The following is a 12,722-nucleotide window of genomic DNA, read 5'->3' on the forward strand; positions in this document are numbered from 1 at the left end:
CAACTCAGAACTTGACGAGATTCGAACGCTGCCCCAAGATGCAGGATACGAAATACAGTCAGATCCCTGAAATTGTCGATCAGTTGTTTGAGGCCAAATGAGGCACGACATTCAAAAGACACCAATAAAAATTACTAATCAAAACAATTCAATTCATAATTATGGTTTTTTTTATTTATAAGAGATGGTGCTGATATCGAATGGATAGTTTTAGGAACCGACAATTTCAGGGACTCGACTGTACATGTTTGAAGGTTAGATTGCTAACATGGTCACATGTTGTATGCACTAAGTTAGCAATCTGATTGCTTAGGCATGAAATTTAGTAACACCATCTTTGGAGATTTAAGATTCTCCCTGCTTTTATAATGCAATTATGTTGATTGGTCAAGCCGGCATCCGTCAGAGTCTAGACGAGAACTGTGCTCAAGCTGCAAGTTTGCAAATTTTCTGGTCTGCAAACAAGTATGCTTAGGCGTGCAGCACTTGGATGAATAGATGCAGCTAATTATAAAGGGTGCAATGCTAAGAATTTGAAATTATATTACTTTGATTAGAATGAAGATGAAAATGACAACATAAGAATGTTGACCGAAAGAGAAGAAGACACAAAACGGACATTCTTATCAGTGTCATCTTCATCTTCCTTCTAATCAAAGTAAGATAATTTCCACTTCTTACTCGTTGAACCTTTAAAACAGGTGATTGAAAACGAACTCCGGATTTTTGTATTTTAACAATGATAACAGTTCATTTTCTTTCACCCCGTATAGAGTGGGGAGAAAGTTTCTAGGCAGTTGACGCATTAATAAGCACCGCTAAAATGCGGAGCTAAAATGCCTAGAAACTTTCTCCCCACCCCGTACATGTATATTGTGATCAATTTGTTTCCGACAAACAAAGATTACTCATAGCTTTTTGTCATAAATGACGGATTTTCAGTAGATATGGCAGGATTGGCGATTTCAAGCTCGATCTTCGGACAAAATTAAAAGACCGAGTGTAATATCCACCGGAATCTTTTAATTGTTTCAATCAGCTCTAGTTTGCAATACATTTTTGCTGCCATCTATGGAGAATAGAAAAACATAAAGGCGGAAAATGAAGAAAATGAATAATTTTTTATGGACATCGAAGTTTCCGGTGTACAGGTGTACAGTCGTTTAGGTAGGAGGAATCAGGATTGACGAAATTACTTTCACAGAGGAAATGAAAACTAACGACAATTGGTTAGTTTAGGGTAAATGTGTTTTTGCCTCCTACACGAACTTTCGCTACACCCTGTTGTCATTCAGTTCTTGCTTCAGGAGGTCAAACGAAAGTCGAAAGTTGGGAATGACAATATTTATTACATTATAAACATGCCTAAGTTAGTCTTCGAATAGAAGATGGTTTGGAACCTGGTAACTATTCTGAAAATTTTTGATTATCACCGTTAGCATTCTAGACTTCTCAGTAGTGAAACGCGATGAACCCTGGATGAATAGATTTGTTTGTCCACGATTTCGCGTACATTTCAACAAATGTCAGTAAATCAAAAACGGAGAGCGCAATAAACTTTTCAAAAGTCAGTTTTTAGCCCCTAAAATCTCTTGTGTTTGATGCAGAATCGAATGATCTTGCAAAATTTACGTATTTACAGTAAAGTCGGTTGATGACCAACCAAACGGTAACCATCCAAAGTCTGGCGAGCAGTTATTCTTTAGCCATATCGACATTCAGATAGATATGATAGGATTCAAAACAAAATCATGAGACAACAAAAGATGAGTTTGAAAAAATGTTGATCTGGAAAGTAATTTTAATTTTCAGGGTTACTGTAGTTTATTTGAAATGGTGTTTAGTCATTGTGACTCAAATTGTGACTTTATTTGAATTTAATTTTCCATTTACCTTATCATAGGCAGTTAATTTTGATGAGGTGTGTGTTTTGGACATGATTGATAACTGTTGATTGAGTGGTACCAAAGACGCCTTCATGTTTTTCATCACATAACCAATCATTACAATATTAAACATGAGAGTTTCAATGTAATCCATAAACGCTTGGTTTCATGTTGAAAGCTTGTCCCAAAAAGAAGTATCAAGGGAAAAGTACATGTAAGCCAATGAACACACAAGTTCAACTTTTCCTTGTTACAGTTGAGTTTGTTGTTTTTTGATAAGATACAGATTCAAAGCCAGCGATAGCCTAGTGATATTACATTGGAGTATTAATTGAAAAGAAAATGTTGCCAACTATTGACAGTTGAAGTTAACCTACGAGTCAGATGGAAAGAAATGAAAATGAAAAAGTTGACTTATTCTTTAAATTCAGGCATTAGACATGAAGATGAAACTGAGACAGACAGAATGAGCTCATGATAGGCAAAGGAGAAGATGAAATGAGAGAGCAAAGAGTAATAGTTATATACTCTTTGTGAGAGAGTCACAATTTGAAGGGGAAAAGACGAAGATAAACCTGGCTTCAATCTTCATTGGCAATCCAATGAAAGTTGCATTTCACTTTTATCTTTCAGTCTCTTAACCTCTGACAAATCTTTGAGATAAGCTTCAACTTAAAGCTTTTGTTATTTTCGCTTCTCATGTTATATTTTTACATTGAATTAGTCAAAGTTTATGTTTCTTTGCTTTCTTTTTTCAACTTGCAATCAACTCAACAATTAAGACGAACCTGATAAGCATCGTTTTTTGCCATCACAACAGCTTTCTCTATGTTAATAAAGCATGTAGTCATATTTCAAAGCAACTTTACATTGTGTCTTTAAATAATCATGGTTGGATTTACAATATTAAACATTTATTGGATTATTTTTGTGTTAACATTTCATGGACAGTTAATTACATCAACTCAAGTCAACAAATATTTGCTTTCTTTAAATCAATCAAACAACTCATTCAATGTTGGTCTTCTTATGGTGAAAAGATATCGTAAAGACGCTGTGAGATTTGACCTTGTTCACATTGGTCCAGCTATTGACATTGCCAGGGAAAAGTGTCTAAACTATTATGACATTAATTTAAACATAAATCAAGGTAAATTGACCTCTATCCCCTAATTGTGATAAATAGTATCTTAAACCTCGCTGATTGTTGATAAAATGAGGTTGGAAATTAAACCTAGAAATAATTCTTTCTTTGTTTGTCTAACCGTTTCAATCAATACAACTTTAACCTAAAACCTGGTAATCCAATGTTACCCAGTATTATAAGTAAAGATCATTAAGTTGAAACAAAATTACTATTTGTAGCCATTAAAAAAATTAAACACTTTAATCATTCAGTTGATTCAGTTATGTGTTTCCATTACATTGATTAGTTTGTATTATTTAAAGTTGTCTCACGAAACTTAACCATTGAAAATGCTATCAAACTGATTAGTGTGAATTAAAATCGCAAAGTTTTTTTTCAATATCGAGTGAATTGAGATTTTTCTTGATAAACATTTAAAACTTTGTCTATATCAATTTGACATTACAAACATGACAGTAAATAATCGAGTTTATTTGTAAAGAAAATACTGAAACTGATATTGTCCACATTATTGTATTATAGTACAATAGCTGCTATAGCAATTTTGATTTGATTAAAGGTAATAGGATTTAATCAAGAAATGTTTCACTTGAAATTACTTTTTTGTTTTATTGAACCTTTTTTCAAAACAAAATCAAAGACATTTATTAATATAAAAAATGTTTTACTTTGAGCTATTTATTAGTAACTAAGTTCTTGATAAGATCCAATTTCAGTTGCAAGGAAAACTTGTATTATCATGTTGAAATGAGCATTGAATTTATAAATATTACGGCAAGACCAAGCTTGAGTTGTATTGAAATTGTTGATGTTATTACAGAGTTTGCAGGGAATCTGGGCTTCCTTTTCAGGTTATCCCTCAAAAAGGAACCAAATAATTTGACTGAGAGATACATTTCATACATATTAATGTAGATTGTAATTCGATTTATGCCTTTTCCACGAAAACTACAAACTTGTGTGTTGAAAATTTAGATGTGCTTGTCAAAGTAATGATCATAGACGTGTAAATCAAGTTTTTTTTCCTCCAATTGGTGATGACGATGAGGAAAATCATTGTTTCATAGCTGAATTCGTCATGTCTTTTCTTGCGTTTCTCTTAACTAAATTTTGATACCATTTTCAGGCTATTATGAAGATACGTGCAAAGAGCGAGAAGCAATTGGCCAAGCTTACGATTTACTTGAAAAATACAAGGGAAACTTGGTTGGTTTTATTGGACCTGCTTGCAGTAATGATCTTCAGGTAAGCTTCCAATCAGGTTCAGCATCATCAACTTGGGACATTACCATTTACTTGAAAGATGAAATAGTTGACTCAATGATGTTGAAAAACTGAATCTATTGAAGTTGGAAAAGGCTTGTTTGATGAGCACACGAGAATAATCATCATTCTCAACCTTTTTTTACTTACTTTTCAGTTGCAGAATTTTAACATTATATTTCCATCAATGCACCAATGAAGTTACTTTTTTAAAAATGAACAGTAACCTTGGTTCTGTTCAATATGTTCAATAGATTAAAATAGAAAGATGTTTATAAAAGTCATCATTTACTTCGTCATGATTGAGTAAATTATTAATCTCGACCTTCTTATTTCAGGCTGTATCCCAACTCGCTGCTTATAAAAAGATACCAATATTAACTGGATTGGGTGATATAATTCCAATCCATCGATCCGATTTGACCTCACTTATACGACTTTCTTATGATATGAGGGACAAAGCTCGAGCTATCCTGGCTTTCCTTGACTATTTCAAGTGGAAAATCTTTGGTTTGGTCTTTAGGTTTGGAGACGTTTATTACAACACGTTAGCCGATGTCCTTCTGAAGCTTCTCAAATTGCCCAAATATTCACATTTCAAGTGCAACTGTCGTGAAACTTATTTTCGGGATTTCGATAAAGTTATTATTACTGATATCGACAAAGTCCTACAACGAATGACAACCTGTTCACGAAGTAAGAATATTTATTGTCATTGAATAATCATTAATCGCTTATAAATGTACCTGATTTACAGTTATCATTATACTTGGAGGTGATAAAGATGTACGGACAATCTTATTGAAAGCTCATCATCAAGGAATGACTCAGGGTGAATATGTGTTCATTTATCCTGAACTGATTGAAGCTGAAGCTCTTGGAAACATGAGTTGGTCTCGTGGAGTTGGTAAGTTGATTATTCTGATGCTTTTTGAGTTATTGAAAGATTCTTTAATCACTTTTCTTGTGTCTTAATGTCTTTAATTAATGTCTTTTTATCGTTCCATTAAACTGTTTATGATTAGCTTGTAACCAGACCAGCATTGACTAAATTTAAAAACAAAAATAACAGTTAATCAGCTAAACAGAATAAACTCAAAATTTAGATCAATCAACAGCTAATATCTTAACCTTTAATTATTTTCATATTTTCTTTGTTATAATTAAACTGTCATTGCTGCCAAAACCAGAAGACGAGTCCGTTGCGAATCAATTAAAGACAGCCTATCAATCACTTTTAATTGTAAGCCTGAATCAACCTCCTGGAGATCATTATAAAAACTTTTCAGACGAAGTTAAACTTCGAGCATATCGTGATTATGGTTATCAATACAATGAACAATTCGTAAGTATTATCCATCCATCCATCTGATTTACATTAACAACTCAACAACGATGAGTTGCAAGTCAATGATAAAATGTAATGAGTACTTAAGACTTCCTGATGAATACATTTTTAACCACAATTTGGTTTAATGGTTTACATATTTCTGGATTGCAAGTCAATCGGTCAGCTTATCAAAACATATTTATTTGATATTTCCTTTCGTTGCAATATTATTATCACCATTGAAGGTCAACTATTTCACAGCCAGTTTCCATGATGCTGTGCTTCTCCTTTGTCGAGCCATTCGTGAAACTTTAAATGATGATCATGATCCTCATGATGGAGTTTTACTTGTTCAAAGGATGCGCAATTTAACCCTTAATGGTATCTCTGGAGATATAACTATTGATGAAGAAGGAGATCGAATTGCTGATTATGCTCTACTAGATCAGACAAATATTGATGATGGATTATTTGAGGTAAAGTGTTTATTTTGTAACTTTATTGTTTGACAATTAAATTAGTTTTTCAAACTCATTCTGGTGTCACCGCCATTATCATGGTGGTCATTCTAATCATCAGAATCAACATCCTCCATGTAAAGGTAAACCATTTGACGAGTTTATCATCAATGGTCAATGTTTATTTACTCAAACTAGATATACCTTGATAACACTTTACACATCTTATTAATAATAAGAGATAATATCCTCATTTATTAATAATGAACGGGGTCAAGTGTTGCCTTAATTATGACATTGATTATGATATTTGAATACAGTAATACAAATGGTATTGAACAAAATTTCATTTCATTTTTCGCATCTCAAACCTTTTATGGCATGATTGCCATTAAGATAAGTTTTACTGCGTGTAAAGACAATCAAGTTTTTTTATATAAACTAATAAATTGAAATATTTATGTAAAATAATATAACATATTGTTGATACAAGAGCAGGTTTTTGTTTCGAAATGATGTGATTTTGTAGCAGAATTGAACTTTGTTCATATTAGATTCCTGGTTGATTTATGATGTTAGAAATGATGAAAGTAGAATATTTTATGTTCCTAGAAAATCATTATTCTTATGAACATAATCTGAGGTATACATGTAAATCTAAATGTGTTGAACCAATCAAGAGGATTTTATTTACCCCTTTTAACGTTGCTTAGCTAATTGAATCAATCGTAACTTGTCTTAATTGAACCATTTGTAAGATTTACCGAGAACTAATTAAATCAAACAGTTTCAGACTGTTGCCATTTGATTTTAACAAGGAAAAACTACTACAGAATGAATTTATGGAACAAGCTGGAATAAAATTACCAGATTAACTTGAATCTTGGCAATTTAGTAAATCATAATGAACCAATGCTTTTTCGCAGGTTGTCTTACGTTATTATGGTGCAACCAAAAGTTTCACCAAAGAAAAAGAAATTAAATGGCCACCAGGAAAATTTGGAGTTAAACCAAAAGATATTCCAGAATGTGGTTTCAAAGGAAATGCATGTGATAAAGGTTTGATTATGGCCAACTCTTTCAAAATAAAAACAATTGATTATTAAATAAGTTTCCCTTACCTTGTTAGATGTACCTTACTGGAACATATTGTTGGCTACTTTATTGATAATCATTGCACTAATATTGGTGGCATCAACATTCATTTATCAGTAAGTTAAAACATCAAACATCAATTTTAGTTTTTCAGCGCTTTTTGTACCTTTTTTGTCTCCCGTCTTATTATAGCAGCTTGTCTATTTGCACATTGATTATATTACAGTAAATTCACACTTATTTTGACCAAAAACAATTACCTTACGATTTTCAGAGGAAATTTTAATCAAACGACGCAAGAGTCGATCGGCTGGTTAATATTTGATTGATAATTATCAGAATTGAACTAATAAACATTCTTCTCAAATAAAAATAAGAAATAATGAGACAAGAGATTTTTTAGGGTTAGATAGCAATTGACGTCCTCTAGATGGCTCTGTTTTTTGGTGTGAAAATACCAAATGTGTGGTAAGTGTGAATTTACTGTACATTGTTTTTGAAGTGTTAATCAAATGTTGATTAAACGAGATTTTAATTCGTGAATATGCATTTCCAACTAATTTTTGTTTATAGCAAAGTGAAATTGGAAGCTGCTCTTGCTAACATGTCTTGGAAAGTTCGTTGGGAAGATATTATTCTGGACCATGGACCTCGACAATCATTTATGAGTAAAATTACAACGTCAAGTCAGGTAAATATTGCCATTATGTTTAATTGTATGCTGTAACTGTAATTGGCAAAAAAACAATTTCTTCTTATTTCCTTTTGGCTTTTTGTATTCAGGGCGAATTAAATGAAATTCATCATAATGAAGGAAAGATCATATGTGCCCATTACAAGGTAAATTTTTACTCAAAACCATTTACTCTATCCCAAAAGGAGGATTTACTGTTGATTCCAATTAACCAAAGCTTCCATTATAGATCCTTTTTATTTTGTTCACAATTTATTTTAAACAAATTTCCCTTTCAGAGCTCAGATTAGTTTGATCTTGCAATAGGCTAATCTGAATTAATTGATCAGAGAAATCTTGATCTTGAGAAAACTGTCAGTTCCTTTAATTGCTAGGCAATCTCATTTATCACATTATGATTACTATTTGATTTTGCATGCTTACAAGACTATCATGTCGACATTATCCTCCCCTAATAGGCCCAACAGGATTATTATAACTTAAAATTTTGGCTTGGGTAGGGTAATCGGGTAGCAATTAAGAAATTGCCATCGCATAAAATCGAGGTAACCAGAGAAATTCTGATGGAATTGAAAATTGTAAGTATCTATTTTTGATTTGTTAATTTTGTCTATTGTAAAATTATCGATGATGACAATGATTTGTCACTTTTTCTTAAATCACTAAAATATTAACTTCCTCAAGAAGTTAAGTTATTATCAAATTTTATCAGAATTGAAAGAGACTCAGCCGAGACAATGCCAGTCCAAGCAGTCCAAATAAATTCTCAATTTATTGCTATTCTGAACCAAATTTAAGAAGAAAACAAGAAAAAACCAGATCAGGAAACATTTTCTTGAGATGGTGTCTTGAAATTTTTCATTGAGTTTATTCCTTTAATATTTATCACTCTTTGCTCAACTCAATTTATCTTACGTTATTGAACTTCACATTTAATTCTCTCTGACTGTGAAATCAATTGACAATTTATTATCAGTTTACCTTGTATTATGTTTTATGCTTGAACAGTTCAAATTTTACATTCGATAGAATAGGAATTGCGAAAGTTGAAAGTTCAAAGTTAATCTTTTAAGATAAATTTAATTCTAATTAATGTTGTTAACTCGGACCAAATTAATTTTGTTTTATACTTGAATTGTTTTTATCTTTTATAGATGAGAGAAACTTCCCACGAGAATCTGGCTCGCTTCATCGGAGCTTGTATTGATGTTCCTAATGTAATCCTGACAGAATATTGTCCGAAAGGATCACTGCGTGATTTATTGATGAACTTTTCTCTCAATTTGGATTGGATGTTCCGATTTTCATTGATCAATGATATTATTGCAGGCATGTGTTACCTTCATAGTAGCGAACACATCTTCCATGGACGACTTAAATCCACAAATTGCTTGGTTGATTCTCGTTTCTGCATTAAACTATCTGACTTTGGACTAGAAAAGCTAAGATCAGCAGCATCGATTACAGCTAACAATTCATCAGGAGACAATAATCATCAACAGCAAAATAAAAGCTCGTCCAAAGCTTTAATTTCAACCAATGAACCTCATTTGACTATTTCAGTGCAAACTAATGATGTAGTCTCCAATGGTCAAACTGATCCTTATTCAATTTTATACATTTCACCTGATATGCTTAACAATGATCTCTCCAAATCTAATTATGTTAGTGGTGCAATTGAAATTGAGAAAAATAAGTAAGTAAACCTGTTTCTTATAATACAAAAATGACTCTGGATCAAAAATATTTATCCAATTTTAATATAACTGTTATCGTGTACCCAGATGCCGATGTACAGAAGTTTCCAAGTACAAACTAAGGCGTTGTTACGACTGTGTATATCGAGGTCAAAAAGCTGATGTTTATAGCTATTCGGTAATTTTGCAAGAAATTATCACCCGTTCTTTTCCTTTTCATCCATATGTACTTTGTATGGACATTAAGAGTGAGTAAATTTACATCTCATCAATATTTTATGGCTAACTTTCTCTATTTTAACTTCCAGCGATTGTGAATAATATTGTTCGCCATGATCTAAGGCCTGATGTACCTCTTGATCTGTGTGAAAACAAGGAACTTTATCATCATATGGTTCGATGTTGGTCCCGGGAACCTCACTCAAGGCCTGATTTTAATCACATTAAACGAGAAATAAGATTAATTGCACGATCTTCTGGACAAAATGAAGATTCACCAGAAAATACCACTTTAACCGAAAAGTTGTTACAAAGAATGGAACAATATGCGACTGAGCTTGAATCAATAGTTGAACAAAGAACTAGTGAATTGGCTGAAGAGAAAAAGAAAACTGAAGAACTTTTATACCAAATACTACCAAGGTACATTAGAATGCTTTAAATTTGACCAAATGTAATGTAATCACTAATTCAATTTACTCTTTTTTCTGATCTCTTTCAGGGTTGTTGCTAATCAATTGAAAATCGGTGAAAGTGTTATTCCTGATTATTATGACTCTGTTACAGTTTACTTCAGTGATATTGTCGGGTTCACTGAAATGTGCTCAGAAAGCACACCAATTGAAGTTGTTAATTTTCTCAACGACTTATATACTTGTTTTGATTCCATTATATCAGATTATGATGTCTACAAGGTACAGTATACCTGAAAAATACAGAACTTTCAATTTCTCTTTTTGTAAATTAATGATAATCAATCATCCTATAACATTTCCTTTACCACTTAATAATACTTAATAGGTTGAGACTATTGGAGATGCATATATGGTTGTTTCCGGTCTTCCGGAAAGAAATGGACACGAGCATGTTAGGCAAATTGCTCGAATGTCTCTCAGAATGGTTGAATCAGTTGATGGATTCGTCATAAGGCACAGAAAGGAAGATAAATTAAAACTTCGCATTGGAATCCATTCTGGTGAATAATCTTATTGAACCGGAACTTTTGATATCATTTTGTTGAGAGCTATATTCCAACGAAATAATTATTTTTATCATCTCACAGGTCCATGCTGTGCTGGCGTTGTTGGTAATAAAAGACCCAGATATTGTCTTTTTGGTGATACAATTAACACGGCTTCTCGTATGGAATCAACTGGAGAAGGTTTGTTTTCATTAGGCCTTGAATTTTCACAACTGAATGGCAATAGATTTGCACAAGATTAATTAGTACGATGTAAATTGAAATTAACGTTTGCATATCTATTTTGTGCCTTACAAGTTTTTTATCTTGCTAGGGAAAAGAGTCAAATCCTTTTGAATACGTGCATGTAAAGAGTTCTAAAACCAACAAATTGAATAATGTTCTAGTTTTGTTTAAACTAACTTTTCAGTAGTTTAAGAATGACGCAAATCATGAGATATTAATCACGCAGATCAGCTATGATAATGAAGATTGATTAGCTCTTAAGTGATTTTGTAAGTTGTTAAGTTTTTAAGCTTTTGAAATCAACTTGAAACAGATTCAGCTAATTTCCAATGATAATAAACAGTTTACATTTAGAACATGCATATCTGATTAGCTTAACTTTTATTATAAGCACAGTACGACATACCATTCAAATAAGTATATGGATGTGGATCTTTTGAAGTTCAAGAACTCCATTTTATCATTTTTTGTTTCTATTCATAAGGAAATGCATAATATCTTATTCATTTTTTTCCTCTTTTTTCATATAGCTTTAAAAATTCATATCAGTTCAGCAACTAAAAAGCTTTTGGACCACTTCAAACAGTTTGAAATAAAAGAAAGAGGCGATGTTATCATAAAGGGTAAAGGTATAATGAAAACTTATTGGCTGCTAAGGGAAGAAACTCATTTGGATAATGATATCGAACAAAAATAAGTGCTCAACTCGAAAATTGAACAAAATTTCATTGGAAACAATTAAGTTGACTCAAAAGTTGAGTTATTACATTTTTACTGTAACAATTAAATTATATTCACTGTCATGAATTATTTGGCCAATATAAAAATAAAATCAATCAGAATTTTTGTTGAAATTTCATTTTTTCCTTTATCATATAGCTTTACTTAATCGATCTATTCGTGAAATCACCACAAACTGAGCTAATTTAACGATATTTGATTGCAATTAATTATCTGATAGCAATGAAAAATGTGATAAGATAATTTACAGTCTAATGGGGCCTGAAATTAAGATTTTAAGGATATTCGAGGGAATGTTAATAAATCGAAGAAGTCTCCGATCATCAGTGTTTTCAGTCAATTTCATCTGTGAAAATGAGTTTCAACTCTTCATCTATAACATCAGATCTGTTGCAACAAACAACTTGGGAGAGCTGAATAAATCAGCATCGGGTTTTTATCTAAATAACTATATTTTGTCATTTGTTGCTTTGTAAAAGAGATTAAATTTTCATGTTCTGAAAAAATTTCGATCACTTTTGTACAGTTCAGTCGATAATGTCGCAGCTTTTGAGGCGGCACCTATCGTGAAGTTTTGCAATTGTGGAGTCAGATTTTTTTCTCAGTCGCCATCTAGTGGCTCCTGTATCGTTAGCTAAACAAACTTCAAAGCTTTAAAAACAATTAAATTCAATAGATGGCGACAGTGAAAATTGCCTTAAGTTAGAACCAAAAAATTAATCAATTAAATTACTACATTTGATTTAGTTGATTGACTCACCTAGTTTTCTCAAATTATTCTCCAGCCAACTGTAACTGTCCTGACAAGAGAACTAAGTATTACAGTTCGATTTAGGAAATTCTTCGATAAATTTAGCGAAAATCCTTTGATAAAGGGGAAAAAGTACGTCTGGTGAAATTTCAAATTTCTGTTTCAACTTTTATCCAAATTATAAGTCTAATCATACCTGTTTTAATGAACTGAAAATGAGCTAAACAAAGACAT

General features: G+C 32.0%; 1 protein-coding gene across 3 annotated transcripts; it reads left to right on the plus strand.

Moving 5' to 3' along the window:
- The first annotated feature begins 2,477 nt into the window (after positions 1–2,477).
- LOC107362869 (atrial natriuretic peptide receptor 2-like) lies at positions 2,478–11,850 on the plus strand. Of its 3 annotated transcripts, none has more exons than XM_015930007.3 (18): positions 2,478–3,036; positions 4,160–4,278; positions 4,635–4,992; positions 5,054–5,203; positions 5,487–5,641; positions 5,872–6,102; positions 7,011–7,143; positions 7,214–7,295; positions 7,753–7,870; positions 7,963–8,019; positions 8,374–8,451; positions 9,028–9,569; positions 9,658–9,818; positions 9,879–10,212; positions 10,292–10,484; positions 10,591–10,765; positions 10,853–10,951; positions 11,527–11,850. In XM_015930007.3, exons 1-18 carry the CDS (start codon positions 2,775–2,777, stop codon positions 11,691–11,693), a joined length of 3,414 nt encoding a protein of 1,137 aa, XP_015785493.2. In that variant the 5' UTR covers positions 2,478–2,774; the 3' UTR covers positions 11,694–11,850. The 3 variants fall into 3 exon arrangements, with proteins under 3 accessions (XP_015785493.2, XP_089126112.1, XP_089126113.1); XM_089269986.1 differs by having other exon boundaries at positions 5,490–5,641; XM_089269987.1 differs by lacking the exon at positions 8,374–8,451.
- Positions 11,851–12,722: the final 872 nt, after the last annotated feature.

Source organism: Tetranychus urticae, unplaced genomic scaffold (assembly GCF_039701765.1).
Source record: "Tetranychus urticae isolate SD_2017Ah unplaced genomic scaffold, NJAU_TeUrti_SD_1.0 Scaffold_4, whole genome shotgun sequence".
In the NCBI taxonomy this organism is placed as follows: Eukaryota; Metazoa; Arthropoda; class Arachnida; order Trombidiformes; family Tetranychidae; genus Tetranychus; species Tetranychus urticae.